The sequence below is a fragment of the Felis catus genome, chromosome C1 (genome assembly GCF_018350175.1).
Source record: "Felis catus isolate Fca126 chromosome C1, F.catus_Fca126_mat1.0, whole genome shotgun sequence".
Lineage (NCBI taxonomy): Eukaryota > Metazoa > Chordata > Mammalia > Carnivora > Felidae > Felis > Felis catus.
This window is the reverse complement of record NC_058375.1, coordinates 80,751,904-80,771,210: the sequence shown is the minus strand read 5'-3', so window position 1 is coordinate 80,771,210 and position 19,307 is coordinate 80,751,904. Positions and strand designations below refer to the sequence as shown.

The 19,307-nt window shown below is 41.3% G+C and overlaps 1 protein-coding gene and 1 non-coding gene across 3 annotated transcripts in view; one reads left to right on the top strand and one right to left on the bottom strand.

Annotated features, from left to right (window-relative positions):
- Positions 1 to 19,307, top strand: part of ALG14 (ALG14 UDP-N-acetylglucosaminyltransferase subunit) — a 107,652-nt gene that overhangs the window by 67,807 nt on the left and 20,538 nt on the right. The window contains exon 4 of one of the 2 annotated variants that reach the window (XM_019837480.3): positions 16,929 to 17,063. The exons of the other annotated variant lie outside the window; for it this stretch is intronic. Within the exon in view, the coding sequence (XP_019693039.1) occupies positions 16,929 to 17,051 (123 nt within the window). The 3' untranslated portion in view covers positions 17,052 to 17,063. The remainder of the gene's footprint in view (positions 1 to 16,928; positions 17,064 to 19,307) is intronic. 2 annotated transcript variants of the gene reach the window in all.
- LOC111562064 lies at positions 7,326 to 7,429 on the bottom strand. Its single transcript, XR_002745123.1, has one exon. It is a non-coding gene; the product is annotated as a U6 spliceosomal RNA (small nuclear RNA).

Here is a 19,307-nt window from a genome sequence, read left to right as displayed (position 1 = left end):
TGAAGTTGAATAGTGTTAGTCCTCCAACTTTGTTCTTCTTCAGTGTTGTGTTGGCTAGTCTCTGTCTTTTGCCTCTCTATTCAAACTTTAAAATCAGTTTGTTGAAATCTGTAAGATAACTTGCTGAGATTTTGAGTGGGATTACTTTGAATCTGTAGATCAAATTGAGAAGAACTGACATCTTGACAATATTGAGTTTTCCTATACACAAACGTAGAGTATCTCTCTATTTATTTACTTCTTTGATTTTTTTCATCTGAGTTTCATAGTTTTCTTCATATAGACAGATCTGAACATATTTTGTTAGATTTTTACCTAAGTATTTCATTGTTTAGGGTGCTAATGTAAATGGTAATATGTTTTTAACTTCTAAAGTCAGTGTTTAGTAGGAAAGTGATTAACTTTTTTTTTGTTTTTTTTTTATTTCTCCATTTCTTTTTTTAATGTTTATTCTTTTTTTTTTTATGAAATTTATTGACTAATTGGTTTCCATACAACATCCAGTGCTCATCCCAAAAGGTGCCCTCTTCAATACCCATCACCCACCCTCTCCTCCCTCCCACCCCCCATCAACCCTCAGTTTGTTCTCAGTTTTTAAGAGTCTCTTATGCTTTGGCTCTCTCCCATTCTAACCTGTTTTTTTTTTTTTTTTCCTTCCCCTCCCCCATGGGTTCCTGTTAAGTTTCTCAGGATCCACATAAGAATGAAACCATATGGTATCTGTCTTTCTCTGTATGGCTTATTTCACTTAGCATCACACTCTCCAGTTCCATCCACGTTGCTACAAAAGGCCATATTTCATTTTTTCTCATTGCCACGTAATATTCCATTGTGTATATAAACCACAATTTCTTTATCCATTCATCAGTTGATGGACATTTAGGCTCTTTCCATAATTTGGCTATCGTTGAGAGTGCTGCTATGAACATTGGGGTACAAGTGGCCCTATGCATCAGTACTCCTGTATCCCTTGGATAAATTCCTAGCAGTGCTATTGCTGGGTCATAGGGTAGGTCTATTTTTAATTTTCTGAGGAACCTCCACACTGCTTTCCAGAGCGGCTGCACCAATTTGCATTCCCACCAACAGTGCAAGAGGGTTCCCGTTTCTCCACATCCTCTCCAGCATCGATAGTCTCCTGATTTGTTCATTTTGGCCACCCTGACTGGCGTGAGGTGATACCTGAGTGTGGTTTTGATTTGTATTTCCCTGATGAGGAGCGACGCTGAACATCTTTTCATGTGCCTGTTGGCCATCCGGATGTCTTCTTTAGAGAAGTGTCTATTCATGTTTTCTGCCCATTTCTTCACTGGGTTATTTGTTTTTCGGGTGTGGAGTTTGGTGAGCTCTTTATAGATTTTGGATACTAGCCCTTTGTCCGATATGTCATTCGCGAATATCTTTTCCCATTCCGTTGGTTGCCTTTTAGTTTTGTTGGTTGTTTCCTTTGCTGTGCAGAAGCTTTTTATCTTCATAAGGTCCCAGTAATTCACTTTTGCTTTTAATTCCCTTGCCTTTGGGCATGTGTCGAGTAAGAGATTGCTACGGCTGAGGTCAGAGAGGTCTTTTCCTGCTTTCTCCTCTAAGGTTTTGATGGTTTCCTGTCTCACATTTAGGTCCTTTATCCATTTTGAGTTTATTTTTGTGAATGGTGTGAGAAAGTGGTCTAGTTTCAACCTTCTGCATGTTGCTGTCCAGTTCTCCCAGCACCATTTGTTAAAGAGGCTGTCTTTTTTCCATTGGATGTTCTTTCCTGCTTTGTCAAAGATGAGTTGGCCATACGTTTGTGGGTCTAGTTCTGGGGTTTCTATTCTATTCCATTGGTCTATGTGTCTGTTTTTGCGCCAATACCATGCTGTCTTGATGATGACAGCTTTGTAGTAGAGGCTAAAGTCTGGGATTGTGATGCCTCCTGCTTTGGTCTTCTTCTTCAAAATTCCTTTTGCTATTTGGGGCCTTTTGTGGTTCCATATGAATTTTAGGATTGCTTGTTCTAGTTTCGAGAAGAATGTTGGTGCAATTTTGATTGGGATTGCATTGAATGTGTAGATAGCTTTGGGTAGTATTGACATTTTGACAATATTTATTCTTCCAATCCATGAGCAGGGAATGTCTTTCCATTTCTTTAAATCTTCTTCAATTTCCTTCATAAGCTTTCTATAGTTTTCAGCATACAGATCCTTTACATCTTTGGTTAGATTTATTCCTAGGTATTTTATGCTTCTTGGTGCAATTGTGAATGGGATCAGTTTCTTTATTTGTCTTTCTGTTGCTTCATTGTTAGTGTATAAGAATGCAACTGATTTCTGTACATTGATTTTGTATCCTGCAACTTTGCTGAATTCCTGTATCAGTTCTAGCAGACTTTTGGTGGAGTCTATCGGATTTTCCATGTATACTATCATGTCATCTGCAAAAAGCGAAAGCTTGACTTCATCTTTGCCAATTTTGATGCCTTTGATTTCCTTTTGTTGTCTGATTGCTGATGCTAGAACTTCCAGCACTATGTTAAACAGCAGCGGTGAGAGTGGGCATCCTTGTCGTGTTCCTGATCTCAGGGAAAGAGCTCTCAGTTTTTCCCCATTGAGGATGATATTAGTTGTGGGCTTTTCATAAATGGCTTTTATGATCTTTAAGTATGTTCCTTCTATCCCGACTTTCTCAAGGGTTTTTATTAAGAAAGGGTGCTGGATTTTGTCAAAGGCCTTTTCTGCATCGATTGACAGGATCATATGGTTCTTCTCTTTTTTTTTGTTAATGTGATGTATCACGTTGATTGATTTGCGAATGTTGAACCAGCCCTGCATCCCAGGAATGAATCCCACTTGATCATGGTGAATAATTCTTTTTATATGCCGTTGAATTCGATTTGCTAGTATCTTATTGAGAATTTTTGCATCCATATTCATCAGGGATATTGGCCTGTAGTTCTCTTTTTTTTACTGGGTCTCTGTCTGGTTTAGGAATCAAAGTAATACTGGCTTCATAGAATGAGTCTGGAAGTTTTCCTTCCCTTTCTATTTCTTGGAATAGCTTGAGAAGGATAGGCATTATCTCTGCTTTAAACGTCTGGTAGAACTCCCCTGGGAAGCCATCTGATCCTGGACTCTTATTTGTTGGGAGATTTTTGATAACTGATTCAATTTCTTCGCTGGTGATAGGTCTGTTCAAGCTTTCTATTTCCTCCTGATTGAGTTTTGGAAGAGTGTGGGTGTTCAGGAATTTGTCCATTTCTTCCAGGTTGTCCAATTTGTTGGCATATAATTTTTCATAGTATTCCCTGATAATTGTTTGTATCTCTGAGGGATTGGTTGTAATAATTCCATTTTCATTCATGATTTTATCTATTTGGGTCATCTCCCTTTTCTTTTTGAGAAGCCTGGCTAGAGGTTTGTCAATTTTGTTTATTTTTTCAAAAAACCAACTCTTGGTTTCGTTGATCTGCTCTACGGTTTTTTTAGATTCTATATTGTTTATTTCTGCTCTGATCTTTATTATTTCTCTTCTTCTGCTGGGTTTAGGCTGCCTTTGCTGTTCTGCTTCTAGTTCCTTTAGGTGTGCTGTTAGATTTTGTATTTGGGATTTTTCTTGTTTCTTGAGATAGGCCTGGATTGCAATGTATTTTCCTCTCAGGACTGCCTTCGCTGCGTCCCAAAGCGTTTGGATTGTTGTATTTTCATTTTCATTTGTTTCCATATATTTTTTAATTTCTTCTCTAATTGCCTGGTTGACCCACTCATTCGTTAGTAGGGTGTTCTTTAACCTCCATGCCTTTGGAGGTTTTCCAGACTTTTTTCTGTGGTTGATTTCAAGCTTCATAGCATTGTGGTCTGAAAGTATGCATGGTATCATTTCAATTCTTGTAAACTTATGAAGGGCTGTTTTGTGACCCAGTATATGATCTATCTTGGAGAATGTTCCATGTGCACTCGAGAAGAAAGTATATTCTGTTGCTTTGGGATGCAGAGTTCTAAATATATCTGTCAAGTCCATCTGATCCAATGTCTCATTCAGGGCCCTTGTTTCTTTATTGACCGTGTGTCTAGATGATCTGTCCATTTCTGTAAGTGGGGTGTTAAAGTCCCCTGTAATTACCACATTCTTATCAATATGGTTGCTTATGTTTATGAGTAATTGTTTTATATATTTGGGGGCTCCGGTATTCGGCGCATAGACATTTATAATTGTTAGCTCTTCCTGATGGATAGACCCTGTAACTATTATATAATGTCCTTCTTCATCTCTTGTTACAGCCTTTACTTTAAAGTCTAGTTTGTCTGATATAAGTATGGCTACTCCAGCTTTCTTTTGGCTTCCAGTCGCATGATAAATAGTTCTCCATCCCCTCACTCTCAATCTAAAGGTGTCCTCAGGTCTAAACTGAGTCTCTTGTAGACAGCAAATAGATGGGTCTTGTTTTTTTATCCATTCTGATACCCTATGTCTTTTGGTTGGCGCATTTAATCCATTTACATTCAGTGTTATTATAGAAAGATACGGGTTTAGAGTCATTGTGATGTCTGTATGTTTTATGCTTATAGTGATGTCTCTGGGACTTTGTCTCACAGGGTCCCCCTTAGGATCTCTTGTAGGGCTGGTTTAGTGGTGACAAATTCCTTCAGTTTTTGTTTGTTTGGGAAGACCTTTATCTCTCCTTCTATTCTAAATGACAGACTTGCTGGATAAAGGATTCTCGGCTGCATATTTTTTCTGTCTAGCACCCTGAAAATCTCGTGGCAATCCTTTCTGGCCTGCCAAGTTTCAAAAGAGAGATCAGTCACGAGTCTTATAGGTCTCCCTTTATATGTGAGGGCACGTTTACCCCTTGCTGCTTTCAGAATTTTCTCTTTATCCTTGTATTTTGCCAGTTTCACTATGATATGTCGTGCAGAAGATCGATTCAAGTTACGTCTGAAGGGAGTTCTCTGTGCCTCTTGGATTTCAATGCGTTTTTCCTTCCCCAGTTCAGGGAAGTTCTCAGCTATTATTTCTTCAAGTACCCCTTCAGCACCTTTCCCTCTCTCTTCCTCCTCTGGGATACCAATTATGCGTATATTATTTCTTTTTAGTGTATCACTTAGTTCTCTAATTTTCCCCTCATACTCCTGGATTTTTTTATCTCTCTTTTTCTCGGCTTCCTCTTTTTCCATAATTTTATCTTCTAGTTCACCTATTCTCTCCTCTGCCTCTTCAAGCCGAGCTGTGGTGGTTTCCATTTTGTTATGCATTTCGTTTAAAGCGTTTTTCAGCTCCTCGTGACTGTTCCTTAGTCCCTTGATCTCTGTAGCAAGAGATTCTGTGCTGTCCTGTATACTGTTTTCAAGCCCAGCAATTAATTTTATGACTATTATTCTAAATTCACTTTCTGTTATATTATTTAAATCCTTTTTGATCAGCTCATTAGCTGTTGTTATTTCCTGGAGATTCTTCTGAGGGGAATTCTTCCGCTTGGTCATTTTGGATAGTCCCTGGCGTGGTGAGGACCTGCAGGGCACTTCCCCTGTGCTGTGGTGTATAACTGGAGTCGGTGGGCGGGGCCGCAGTCAGACCTGATGTGTGCCCCCAGCCCACCGCTGGGGCCACAGTCAGACTGGTGTGTGCCTTCTCTTCCCCTCTCCTAGGGGCGGGATTCACTGTGGGGTGGTGTGGCCCGTCTGGGCTACTTGCACACTGCCAGGCTTGTGATGCTGGGGATCTGGCATATTAGCTGGGGTGGGTAGGCAAGGTGCACAGGGGCAGGAGGGGCAGGCTTAGATCGCTTCTCCTTAGGTGATCCACTTCAGGAGGGGCCCTGTGGCAGCGGGAGGGAGTCAGATCCGCTGCTGGAGGTTTGGCTCCGGCTCCGCAGAAGCACAGAGTTGGGTGTTTGCGCTGAACAAGCAAGAGCGAGCAAGTTCCCTGGCAGGAACTGGTTCTCTTTGGGATTTTGGCTGGGGGATGGGCGGGGGAGATGGCACTGGCGAGCGCCTTTGTTCCCCACCAAACTGAGCTCTGTCGTCAGGGGGCTCAGCAGCTCTCCCTCCCTTTGTCCTCCAGCCTTCCCGCTTTCCGAGCAGAGCTGTTAACTTATGACCTCCTAGACGCTAAGTCGCGCTTGTTGTGGGAGCACAGTCCGTCAGGCCCCTCCGCTTTTGCAAGCCAGACTCGGGGGCTCTGCTTGGCCGGGGAGCCGCCCCTCCGCCCCGGCTCCCTCCCGCCAGTCCGTGGAGCGCGCACCGCCTCGCCGCCCTTCCTACCCTCTTCCGTGGGCCTCTCGTCTGCGTTTGGCTCCAGTGACTCCGTTCTGCTAATCCTCTCGCGGTTTTCTGGGTTATTTAGGCAGGTGTAGGTGGAATCTAAGTGATCAGCAGGACGCGCGGTGAGCCCAGCGTCCTCCTAAGCCGCCATCTTGCCGCTTCAAAACCAGTGATTAACTTTTTATGTATTAACCTTATATTCTATAACCTTGCTATAATCACTTATTCTGGGAATTTTTTGGTCAGTTCTTTCAGATATTCTACATAGATGATCATGCCATCTACAAACAAAGACAGTTTTATTCCTTCCTTCTTAATCAGTACATCTTTTATTTCTTTATCTTATTACGTTGGCTAGGACTTCTAGTACAATGTTGAAATAGAGTGATGAAAGGGGACATCCCTGCTTTGTTCCTAATCTGAGTGGGAAAGCTTCTCACCATTAAGTATTTTCTAGAAATATTCTTTATCAAATCGAGGAAGTTTTCATCTCTTCCTACTTTACTAAGAGCTTTTATCACAAATGGGTATTGGATTTTGTCAAATGCTTTTTCTCCATCTATTGATGTTATCATGTGATATTTCTTCTTTAGCCTGTTGATGTGATACATTACATCAGTTGATTTTTGAATGTTGAAACCACCTTACATACATGGGATAAATCCCACTCGATTATGGTGTATAATTATTTTTAAACATTGTTGGATTTGATTTGCTAATATTTTTATTGAGGATTTTTGCATCTATCTTCATGAGAGATACCGGTTTGTAGTTTTCTTTTCCTGTAATGTCATAGTCTGGTTTTAGTATTAGGGTAATTATGGTGTCCTAGAATAAGTTAGGAAGTATTCCTTCTATTTCTGTCCTCTGACAGAGATTGTGGAAAATTGGTATAATTTCTTAAAAATATGGTATACCTCAGGGACATCTGGGTGTCTCAGTCAGTTAAGTGTCCAACTCTTGATTTCGGCTCAGATCATGATCTCAGGGTCATGGGATCGAGCCCCACATTGGGCTCTGCTCTGAGCGTGGAGCCTGCTTAAGAGTCCCTTTCTCTCTCTATCACTTGCACTCACTCTCTCTTTTATTAAAAAAAAAGTGTACTTCATAAATTTGCATGTCACCCTTACACAAGGGCCATGCTAATCTCTGTATCATTCCAATTCTGGCATATGTGCTTTCAAAGCAAGTACTCTCTCCTTCAAAAAAAAAAAATGTGTTTTCAACATTGAAAATGTTCTGAGTTTATAAGTACTGCTTTCTACAATCTCTTTTGGCTTTTTTGGGTACAAATTCACTGTGTCTATCAATGATAAAGATGGCTGGATTTCAACTTTATATTTTAGCAAATGGAAGATATTGAATGTTATAATGGTAGGTAGGATGGTCTGTCTGCTCATAGGAGTAGGGATGGGGATGATTGAGGACAAGTCTAAGCTGAGTCCTACATTTCTGACTTGGGTAAGTGAGTGAAATGAAGGATTAGCTTTAGATACATGCTGAATTTCAGTGGCCTTTGGAAGTGGGGATGTCCAGTAGGCCAGTGGGTGTACTGTCAAAGGTCAGAGAACAATCTGGACTGTAAACATTGATTTGGCAACAGTTGAAAGGGATGGTTAAGAAGATATAAATGTTCGGCGCTCCTGGGTGGCTCAGTCAGTTAAGCATCTGACTTCGGCTCAGGTCATGATCTTGCGGTTTGTGGGTTTGAGCCCCGCATCGGGCTCTGTGCCGACGGCTCAGAGCCTGGAGCCTGTTTCGGATTCTGTGTCTCCTCCTCTCTCTCTGCCCCCCATGCTTATGCTCTGTCTCTCTCTGTCTCTCAATAATAAATAAACCTTAAAAAAAATTTTTTAAAGAAGATATAATGTTGGGAGAGCCTTCTTAATAAAGTCTGAGTTAAAAGTGTTGGGAGGATGGATCTAGAAGGAAGAAACGTAAGGCCAAGATGGCAATAGGGTGCAAGAGAAAATTGGTTATTGGAGGCACTAACTATAAAATTATTGTCTTTTCTCCTCTTCGTGAATGTTGAAGCCTCTTTTCAAGGAAGAGACTTATAACTTCAAATTTATTATTGCTATTTCTGATTATTTGGCTTAACAATTTCAGGTGCCCACTGAAGTCCAGAGATTATAATTCTTTTTAGCGTTTATTTTGGAATCACTTAAAATTCACACAAAAATTGCAGAAATGGTAGAGAATTCCTATATATCATTCATCCAGCTTCCACTAGGGTTGGCACCTTATGTAACCATAGTATAGTTATCACAATGACGATATTAATACTGGTATACAGTACTGTTAGCTAACAGTCTTTATTTGGATTTTACTAGTTTTTTCACCATTGTCCTTTTTCTGTTCCAGATCCAATATCAGAGCTCCTTAGTTCCCTACTTTCTTCAGTCTTTCATTATCTTTCATAACCTTTGCACTTTAGATAGGTACTGATCAATTATTTTGCATAAAAGAGACCAGTTGTGTGATCACATCCTGGGATTTATTCTTACACAATTTAGGAATAAAAGTTTTAAGTTTTATTAAGACTATATTTCATGTGTGTAAAGATCCTGGTGTTTACATTTTAGCAAGTTGCAGTTATTGTGACTTCTTACTTTTTGGGGACTTGTAGCTACTTGGAAATTCCTGTTCCCTCCTTTACTACAGGGAAATGATGTATCTTCTGTTCTATTTAATACAACACTCTTTCTGTCTCCAGTAATGATACGTGAATTATTAGGTGAAGAATAACTTATTGCTTATATAGTTCCTAAGTTAATAAATTTTTACTTCATAAGTCATTTTGAAAAGCTTTATACAGATTCCTCAAAATGTTAAGCATAGAATTACTGCATGATCCACCCAATTTCACTTCTAGGTATACCCAAGATAATTGAAAGCAGGGACTCAACCAGATACTTGTACCCCAGTGTTCATAGCACAATAGCCAAAAGATGAAAACAACCCAAGTGTCTGTCAACAGATAAGTGGATAATAGAATGTGGTACATACAAATAATGGAGTATTATTTAGCCCTAAAGAAGAATGAAATTCTAATACATGCCACAATATCGATAAACCTTGAAAATGTGTGCTAAATAACATAAGCCAGACAAAAGGAGAAAATATTGTATAACTTATAATTCTAATGTAATGCAGTCATAATTCTAGTTAATTTGCCTAGAATAGGCAAATTCATAGAGACAGAAAGAATAGCAGTTACCTGGAGCTGGGAAGAGTGGCGGAAAGGCGAATTTTTGAGTACAGAGTTTTCATTTGGTATGATAAAAAAGTTCTGGAGGGAGGTAGTGGTGATAGTTGGACAGCATTGTAAATATACTTAACACCAATGAACTGTGCACTTAAAAATGGGTAAGAGGGTAAATTTTATGTTATATATTTTACCACAGTTTTTAAAAAGCCTTAAGCAAACCATAACTTTTCCTGTCCCCCCCCCAATTTGTTGGATTATTTTAATCCAATATGTATTTTTTTTCATATTTCACAGATTAAATTTTTTTCTGAGGAAACAGAAAAGCTGACATTATAAAAACTGTATTCCATCTATCAGAACTTTGAAAAAGTTTTATCTCCAATTTATTTGAATGTGAATAAGATAAATTCTGGTACTGGTATTACCTTGTTGGCTTGGGTTTCATGATCAACATTCATATAAAGTTTAGTCTCTGAATGATGTACTTGCAGAATGTACCCACCTACATTCATCAGCCCTCTTGACATCATGACTCAGATTCTCCAGAAGTAAGGAGTGCAGATATCTGCTTAACTGCAGGGAATCTAGGGACTAGGGACATGGAGATTAATGAGCTCCAGATTTATGACATGATTTCCTACCTTGTTCAGTCTCATGATTGGGAGCCCCATCAGAATAATGTGGAGTAGGGAAAAAGCAGTTCTCAAAAAAAGGAATGCTGGGCAAAACAAAGATAGATGTCTACCATATCTAAGCATCTGTTACGTGCTAAGCACTGTTCTAAGGGGGTGGGATACATCAGCTAACAGACCTGCTCTCCTGGTTTACCTTCAAGCTCGTCTTGTTCAGCTGCAAAAGCATGTTGGAACTTGGGTGGCCAGTAGAAATGACATAGAGTGCTTAGACTTCTGAGGCTAATCTGTCCCCTATTCCTTGGTCAGTCATTCGAGGGCATTGAATTCATGGTGGATAGCAAGCTAGTATTTATGCCTCAGTGATGTCTTTGTAGAGGTTCTCTGTGGCTTCCAAAGTTTCAGACCAATGGATGATGTCACTGTGGTTCAAGTGTCTGTAGCATCAGAATAGGGAGATGAACTGGGACTGTTTCAGCCCCAGGGGACAGCCTGTTGTCAGGAGCCAGTGAGGTTACTGCAGGGTTTCAGTCTCAGACCAAAATGAGATGAAAAAATAAGGAGCCTAGGTGAAATTATCCGTATGGTGGGGCTCAAGCAGAGGTTCACTGGACACACAGGAATTCAGGGGCTTTCCACACACACATCAGATCCATCCTTAAGGCAGAAATACTAACTCCACTTTATGGACCAACCCCCTAGAAAAGGTGGTATACCTGCCAGTCTTGGTTAGATTGACTTGGGACGTGGGCAGGGCCCAATCTGTTAAGTCTTCAGATAAGAAATTACTATACAATGGCAGTATGCACATCCTATCAGCAAATAAAAATAATTGCTAGTGTTGGGGCACCTGGGTGGCTCAGTTGGTTAGGCATGTGACTTGATGTTGGCTCAGGTCATGATCTCATGGTTTGTGGGATCGAGCCCTGTGTTAGGCTCAGCACTGACGGCACAGAGCCTGCTTGGGATTCTCTCTCTCCCTCTCTCTCTGCCCCTCCCCTGCGCATGCACACTCAGACTCTCCCTCCCTCCCTCCCTCTCAAAATAAATAAGCATTAAAAAAAAAAATAATTGTTAGTGTCTTTTAATAAGACCCACATTTTCATTTAATCCTCAAAACAAAAACTATGAATAAAAGACACAGAAATCAGAACTGTAGTTGCAAGTTTAGGGGCACCTGGGTGGCTCAGTCGGTTAAGCGTCCAACTTCAGCTCGGGTCATGATCTCACAGTTTGTGAGTTCGAGCCTGAGTCGGGCTCAGTGTTGACAGCTCAGAGCCTGGAGCCTGCTTCAGATTCCTTGTCTCCCTCTCTTTCTGCCCCTTCCCCACTTGTGCTCTGTCTCTCTCTGCCTCTCAAAACTAAATAAATTTTTTTTTTAATTCAGATTTAACTTGCTTAAACAAAAAAGAAAAAGTTTTCAATATTGGCAGTACAGTGATGATTAAGATAGATCCTCCCCTGCTCCCTTCTCCATCCTGATCTCACTGTGTAGAGCGATAACACTTCCCCCTTTTTGGGATATTAGGAAATACAGTTCCATATTTCAGCTCTGGAAATCACATTTAATGCTAGGTACCACACTTTTAAAGGGCCGCTGACAAATGGGAACATGTTCAGAGGAAAATGACCCAGATGGCGAGGGAATATGAAACCAAGTTATAAGAGAAACAGTTGGAGGAAGTAAGGAGATTAGCTTGAAGAAGAGATTAACCAGAGACTATTAAAGAGACCACAGTTTTTAGATTCTGGAAAAGATACTACATGGGCTAGAGATTTGTCATTCTCTACCTACTAGAACTTCCCAGAACGAGGGCCACTGCAGGGGAGAAACAGGAAGAACATCAAAAAGAACTTGATAAAAATCAAAGTCATGCCAAAAGGAATGGTCATCATTGGAGGCATCAGGTCCCAAGCCCCACATCTGTGTAGTTCTTCTAACAGAGGACATCAGTCAGTGCCTGCTCACATTTTCCTTACTCCACGGATCTTTCCAGATCCCCCATGGCCAATAACATCTCTTTCCCTTGTTCTCCCTTTATACTTTTTCCTCTCTGAGGTATTTCCGTGGTTGCCTTGTGTTTTAGTTGCACTTACCTATGTCTGTCTCTCAATAGGGTTCTCAACCTTTCGACATAATGTATCCTTTACCTAACACATATTCTGTAACATGCCCCTTCCTATGCTGAACTGAAATTCATAGTTAATATAACCCTCTCCTGTATCACAGAATTCCAAAAATGCAATGTAATGCCCTAGCTGTAATAAAAAGAAATAAAAAGCAAGCGATTTGTCATCACATTACATGTTTTATAGTATCTCCAGGCATGACCACACCAGGAGATGCAGTCAGGGAGGTAGATGAGAATGTGGAGTCTGCATGATTAGGGCAGCTGCAGTGCAGACTGATGCAATGTATCATATGGTAGCTCGAAAACAGTGGGTTTGCTGCCTGCCGTGTAATTATCTTTTTTCTTTCTTAACTTGTAACTTTTTTCTTTTAAAATATATATAACATAAAATTGACCATTTTAACCATTTTCAAGTAGACAATTTTGTGGAATTAAGTACATGCATGTTATTGTGCAACTATCACTGCTCTCCATCTCCAGAACTTTTTCAACTCCTCCAATTCTTGATGTAATTTTCTTAAATAGTGAACAGCTAGCTCTTGGGAAACAAAGCAATGTATAGTCTTTGCTCAATTCTCATGGTACTTCTAGTTGGGAAAATTCAATGTGTATATGAAACTTGCAAAAAAAAATTTTTTCGTCCTTCTATGTGAAAGATGATTAGGGTATGAGCTCAAATACTTATCACCTATATGGACATCCAGTGGGATATAAGATAGTGCTTTGTTTTATTAAACAAATATCCCAGATATTTGTCCCAAATATCACAGAATGTCTGTATCTGTGGCACTTGTCTGCTAAGCACAAATAGTATCACCACCACCACCACCACCCCCCCCCCCCCCCCCCCCCCCGCCCAGGTCACTATCACAACCAGAAATTATCCTGTTAGTTGCCCGACACATTGCCACCATTAAGAATAAGACCACATGGTACGTAAACTCCGGGAAGGCAAGACCCAGTTTTGTTCTCTTGTGGCCTCCTTAGTACTTGGTACAAAAGGTGCTCAGTGTTTGTAAAGTTGTAGTAGAGCAGATACCCAGGTATCCCTCAAGTGTCTGTAACTCAGCTTTTCTAAAACTGAACTGAAGTGTCCTCTTCCTCTTCTTTACTCCCACTCCCAACCTGTCTTACCTCCATCGTTGTCAGTCTTTACAGCAGTCTAAAATGCTAGCCACTATAGATTCCTCTCCCTCCCTGTGCACATCCAGCCAGTTGCCAGATCATTTTGCTTCTGCCCTTCCTAACTCTGGTGGCCTCTATTTCCCCCACTCCAGCCTCCCTCTATGTCTCCACTCGGCCTCTTGTAATCTTGTTTCCCATTCCCATACTTGCCCCATCAAATACACGGTGAACTCTGGCGCCTCCACACACATGCCAAGCCCTCCATGCTTTGGGAGCGTAGCTTCCTATGCCTGAAACAACGTTACCTTTTTCACCTAGAAAAACTCTACGTCCTGTGTCAAGACCTGCCTTCAATGTCTCCTCAGCTCTCAGACCTGAGATAGAATCTGTGCCTCTGTTCATATCTTGTTGTGGCTTTCTTGCATTAAACTTTATTTGTCCACATGCCTGTGGTCTCTGCCAGACTGAGAGTTCCTGGGGCGGAAGCTAAGTGCTCAGGCTTGGGAGACAGTGGCTAGAGTTTGAATGCCACCTGATTTAGCAGTCCTGTGATCTTGGGCAAAGTCGTTAATCTCTTGAAGCCCCAGTTTTCTTATCTGTAAAATGGGGATAATGTAACGCTTATAAAGTGTTTAAAATAAAGCTTGAAATGTTAACCATTATCATGGGCTTTGTATCTGCCCAGCACCCCAAATAAGCATCGTAGAGAAATTGCTTATCAGCCATTTTGAATGAAGGAAAGAAAGAATTGCTACTATTGTCAAATTTGAGATTTTATTAGTCACAAAAGCGGATGTTCTATTTGGCAGTTATAGCCAATTTTGTCACCAATAAAGTTAACCTTGGAAAAAAATATTTTTAAGTGATCTATTTTCCTAACCTTTTTAGATGCATTAAAAAGCATTCATTCTGAAACAGTAATGTGAAAACTCCTGGGCTTGTAAAGTCCATATCTGCTGTGGAAAAACTATATGCCTACAAACTCCCATGTTTTAGACCTTTGGCTTATGTCTTCCGAAATGTGAAGTGCAGGGAACGTCCACTTCCTCATACTAATCTGGAACAGTAAAGAACAGCCAGCACCACTGGTTTGGTGAGCTGAACTCAGTAACTGCCCTGCGGCTGTCTCACCTTCAGTTAAAAATACATAGTCGCATTCAGCTTATGGCTCAATTGTTTCCTTGCTTTAAGAAGACTTTCTTTTCTGTCTCAAGTCCTGCTTGCAGTCTAAAGCTAAATCCTAAATTTTAAAAACTTCCATAGCTAATACTCTGCTAAATGTTTAAAGCCTGACATTTAATCTCCGAGAACTGAAGCTCTCTGATTTCACTGTTTGCAGCTAGTAAATGTCACTCTAAACATTGTTGCTTTCACTCACACTTAAGCGCTTTCATCTGCAGTGGGTGCAGCGTGTCAGAGAATTCTTTGTGTGCCACTCCAGCCAGGGGAAAAAAAGACTCAGCCCGGCCTTTAAACGGAGCGAAAAAAACTGCTTGGAAGGCAAAGACGACCCTGTTTTTATATGGTGTTTGTGAACACACAATCCTGAATTCTACCAGATACTCTTAAAAAGCAACTATATTAGCTCAGCCTGAACAGGGTCCCCGCTGAGATCATACATGGTTGCCAGCCAGACAGCTCCCCACTCTTTTGTGACTGGAGGGGGACGGGAAGGTAGGGGAAAGGGGTAGGGGATGCTGTCATTAATTTCACTTTTGCCTGCAGGAGGAATCTTGTCATCTTCTGGCTCCCCAAACTATTTTCAACCTGGGTGTTTTATTTCTTAGTTCCTGAAGGCTACTGGCACACAGATTAGCTCTCACTTTTCATCATCTTGACATGAAATGGAAAATCAGTTTGTGGCTATTTTCATAGCCTGTGATTTACTCCTGTTCTTGTATCCGTCTCCCCTTCATGTTCTTTGTTTGGACATATTTTTATCTCCTGTGTCTGTGGCCTTTTGTTCTGCTGGGATTTTCATGATCCTTCTTCCTTCGCCTGCCTCCTCCCCATTCCCGCAAACCCCCAGAGCCCTGTTGGGCCTTCGTTCTCTCTTGGTCCCCAGTTCCTTGCCCTGCCCCTTTTTTGCACTTGCTGCTTCTTGCCCGGCTGCCTGTCTCTCCCGTCCCTGTCTGTTCCACACAGTGCTGGTGCCACCTTCTCTACTTCTCCGTGTCTTCTAGGTCCATCTCATGTACCTACAGGGCTCCCTCAGTAGTGGCCCACGATACAGCTGAGAACAAGTGTACATGCTGAACCCACCCGTAACCACTCTTGTAGACGAATGGATTACCCACCAAATTGTTAGGCATACATGTGTTTTTACGCCAGCGGATGCCAGGGCTTCCAGTTTCCTGGCCGCCATGCAGAAGCATGAATTGGAACCTGGAAATAGAACATTCGACGAGAAGCACTAAAGTGGAATTTTAAGAAACCATGGGCTTTTCTGTCAGACATAGATTGAAGTTTCTGTTGTTTCGCTTATTAGCTTTGTGGCCTTGGGCAAATTCATTCATTCATTTAACAGATATTTATTGAGCACCTATGATGTACCGTGCTTAGTTTTTAGGGAGCCAGTTAATAGCCCTCTGTCTTCCCCTTTTATGTTCATAACCAATTGAGAAATAAGACCTAGAGAGGAAAATATTAGCTTTATTGAGTGATGAAAGCCAGATTGGAGGGTGTGGCTTTGATGTGCAGCCACCCTAGGTTTACTAATCTTCTCCCCTGAATTAGACTGCAGGCCTGCCTCTCTTCTCTACCCAGCACACAAGCCAGTGTAGAGGGTGGGTGTGGAAGAAGGGCTAGCGGGAAGAGAGTGAAAAGGCCCATGGGCTTGGCAGGGCTGAGCATTCTTAGTCTGTTCTCCTAAACTCACTGCTCAGGCAAGCCTGGCAGTCCTCCTCCCCAGGGAAGGGTTGAGTGAGAAGGCTGAGAAAAAGGCACTTTACTCTCCCATCCAGGGAAACAGGAGGGGTGAGTTTTCCCTCTTAACTGTAAGCATTACACTTAATCAGTGATTGCCATAGTAAGCAAAATTAATATTGCTGCTGTGTTTCTTCACCTGTAGAATACAGACAATCATACCCATCTCTTTCTGTGGCCGTGGGGACTAGAATGACATGAGATACTATTTACAAAGAATATGAGTCCCTGTAAACTGTCCTGCTTTGGTCAGGACCAGCCTGAAGTACAAATGGTCATTCAGGAATCTGATATGTCTTTGTTGCCCTCTCTCTCTTCTCTTTCTGAGCCCTAATTTGGTCATTTCTCCCCTCCTCATCCCCGTTAAAAAAAAAAAATAGGAAGTGGGAATACCAGTCCTAAAGTTTTGATTTCCAATACCCACACTGGCCAAATCTTTTCTAATCCTGGCTTATGTGTTTTAGAAAAACTCATTAATTTGGACAAAGAAAGCATTTAGAACAATTAAGTCTACTTTAGAACTACAAAACCGGTTGTACCTGAAGGGTCACTAAAGTACAATATGTAGTCACAAACAGGTATTATTATTTGTGAAATATATGTCTTGATTCCTCACATTTATTGTTGTTATATTCAGTGATACTCGTGTGTTTCTCTTTTACCATAGAAAATAGAGGTGAGCCTTGAAACCACAATGATGAAGCTAAGGAGTTTCGGGAAGGATCTTTCAGGGCATTTGGACTTTATGTTCAGCAGGAACATAAAGCAGGAGTCTGTTGACGATAACTGACAACACGATCAGGTTTGTATTTTAGGAAGAAGTCATGCAGCAGCACTTGGAGAGTGGAGTGGAGGAGCAGGAGGAAGCGAGTCCGGGAAAACAGGTGGGAGGCTCTGAGTGAGTCAGGTGAGAGGCTCACCTCAGGTAGTGGAGATCAAGGGCAGGGCCACATTGAAGAGGGTTTAGGAACAGAATTGGCAAGGTTTGGGTGAGAGGCGGAAAGAGAGTTGTATCGGATAAAAAGACTGTTTTTTAAAATTACAGGATTTCAAATGGTAGTCCTGCCAGAGGCCCTTTCCCAGCAGGATTAGAGGGTTAAAATGGGGAATCCAGCCTAGGAAGACAGTTGGAGCCAAAAGAAAGATGGAGTTGGCCAATAAAAGGGGTGGACCACTCCCCCAGGAGGGAGCTGGAGAAGGAACCCCCTGCCCAGCCAGAACTGCAGGGTCTGGCATAACACAGTGATTTGCCTGCACTGACTGCAAAGAGAGAAGAGGAGAAAGGAAGGCAGAAAAAGAAGTCACTCTGTTAGGGACATTTGGGGGCCACATGCTTTCGAGAATGTGAGGATGTTATAAACTCTCCTCACTCTTGCATAATTATGTCTACCTAGTTTTGTTTTGTTTTGTTTTCAAACACAGATCTAGCAAAAGTACTTCATTAGATACGTTGCTAGATGTTATTTGTATTGTGGACTGTATCTTTATCTCTGGGTTTTTTTTTTAATTGGATTCTTCTTTTGCCTTAAATTGCCTGGGTTAGAAAGAATTCAGTCCCTGCGACAGGCTCTCTCCTTGTAGTCTGTTTTTATAGGATGCTACAAGAACTCTTAGATTTTAAAAACAAAGATCTAAAAACTGAATAAGAAAAGATCAGTGAATACTCTTGCAAAGTGGAAGGGGAAGGAGAGGGGAGTGATTTTATGGCTTTAGAACAGTCCATGATGTTCTTCTCACCCTTTTATATCTATATATTGTCTAAAGGATTTTCTTGATTGAACATAGTGCTCTGGTCCCTCGTAGCAGAGCATTATTGGCACATCAATGGTGAACATATGCTTTAAATTTTAGAAGTGATTATATAAGGCAGTGAAAAACTATTTCCTCTGTTGAAAGACAAACTTTTCTGTTCATTTCATAGTTTTTAAAGACACTCAGTATTGGAGTGGATAGTTTTTAACTAATGACATGTTACAAAGCTTTTGTTCTTATTTATAGAAGCAGTGTACAAAGCGTTGTTGTTGTTGTTGTTGTTGTTTGAGGTATTTTGTGATGCTAAACTGCCCAGCACCACTAGAGATCCAATAGTGAATCAGCAATTTCTGCCAACTCTCCCTGAGACTTTTTTTAATGTTTATTTATTTAATTTGACACAGAGAGAAATATGTCATGTGCGCATACGTGAGCAAGTGAGGGGGGGATAGAGACAGAATCCCAAGCAGGCTCCATGCTGTCGGCACAGAGCCCAATGCAGGGCTTGATCCCACAAACCATGAAATCATGACCTGAGCCAAAACCAAGAGTAGGACTTTACCACCTGAGCCACCCAGGCGCCCCACCCCTCAAAGACTTTTTCTGTGCACACATTTTGTGCAAAGTACACGATAGGAGCTGAATACAGTACCGTGTTTATGGATTGTAGGCTCCCTGGTGGTTCACTCATCTTCCCAGGCCCCTGTGCCAAGAAAAATGCCAGGCATCATTCCAATTCAATATACACGTTAATTCACTTAATCCTTAGAACGACCCTATGAGTTAGTTACCTGCCGTTTTTTTTTTTTTTTTTTTTTTTTTTTTAGCCCCATTCTGTGGCTAAGAAAATAGGGGCATAAGGAAAAAAATTGACTTGCCCAAAGTTTGATGACTACTAAATGGCTGAGATAGGATTCAAACCGAAATAGTCTGAAACTGCAGCATCCATACTGTAATCATTACACCGTGCTTCCCATTCTGCTCAGGCCATAACTGTTGACTTCGTGAAGAAATTTCTTAATAAAGTCATAGCAGGTTGAGAAGCCCAGAGTGATTGGCTGGTGGTAGCTATTAGAACTGCAACGTGGGTTTTAACACACTTGATTATAATTCACATCAAATTTAAACTTCGCGTGTGTCAGGTGTGTGAGTGAGTGCCTCGCTCCAGCTCTTCTCCAGAATTCCCGTTGCCAACATTTCCCCCAACCAAAAGTACCCCGGCTTTGTCTTTGGACCCAGCTCCTCGTTTCAAAGACTCAAGCCGCAAAGAGCTGGCAGGCGAGGCTGCATGGGC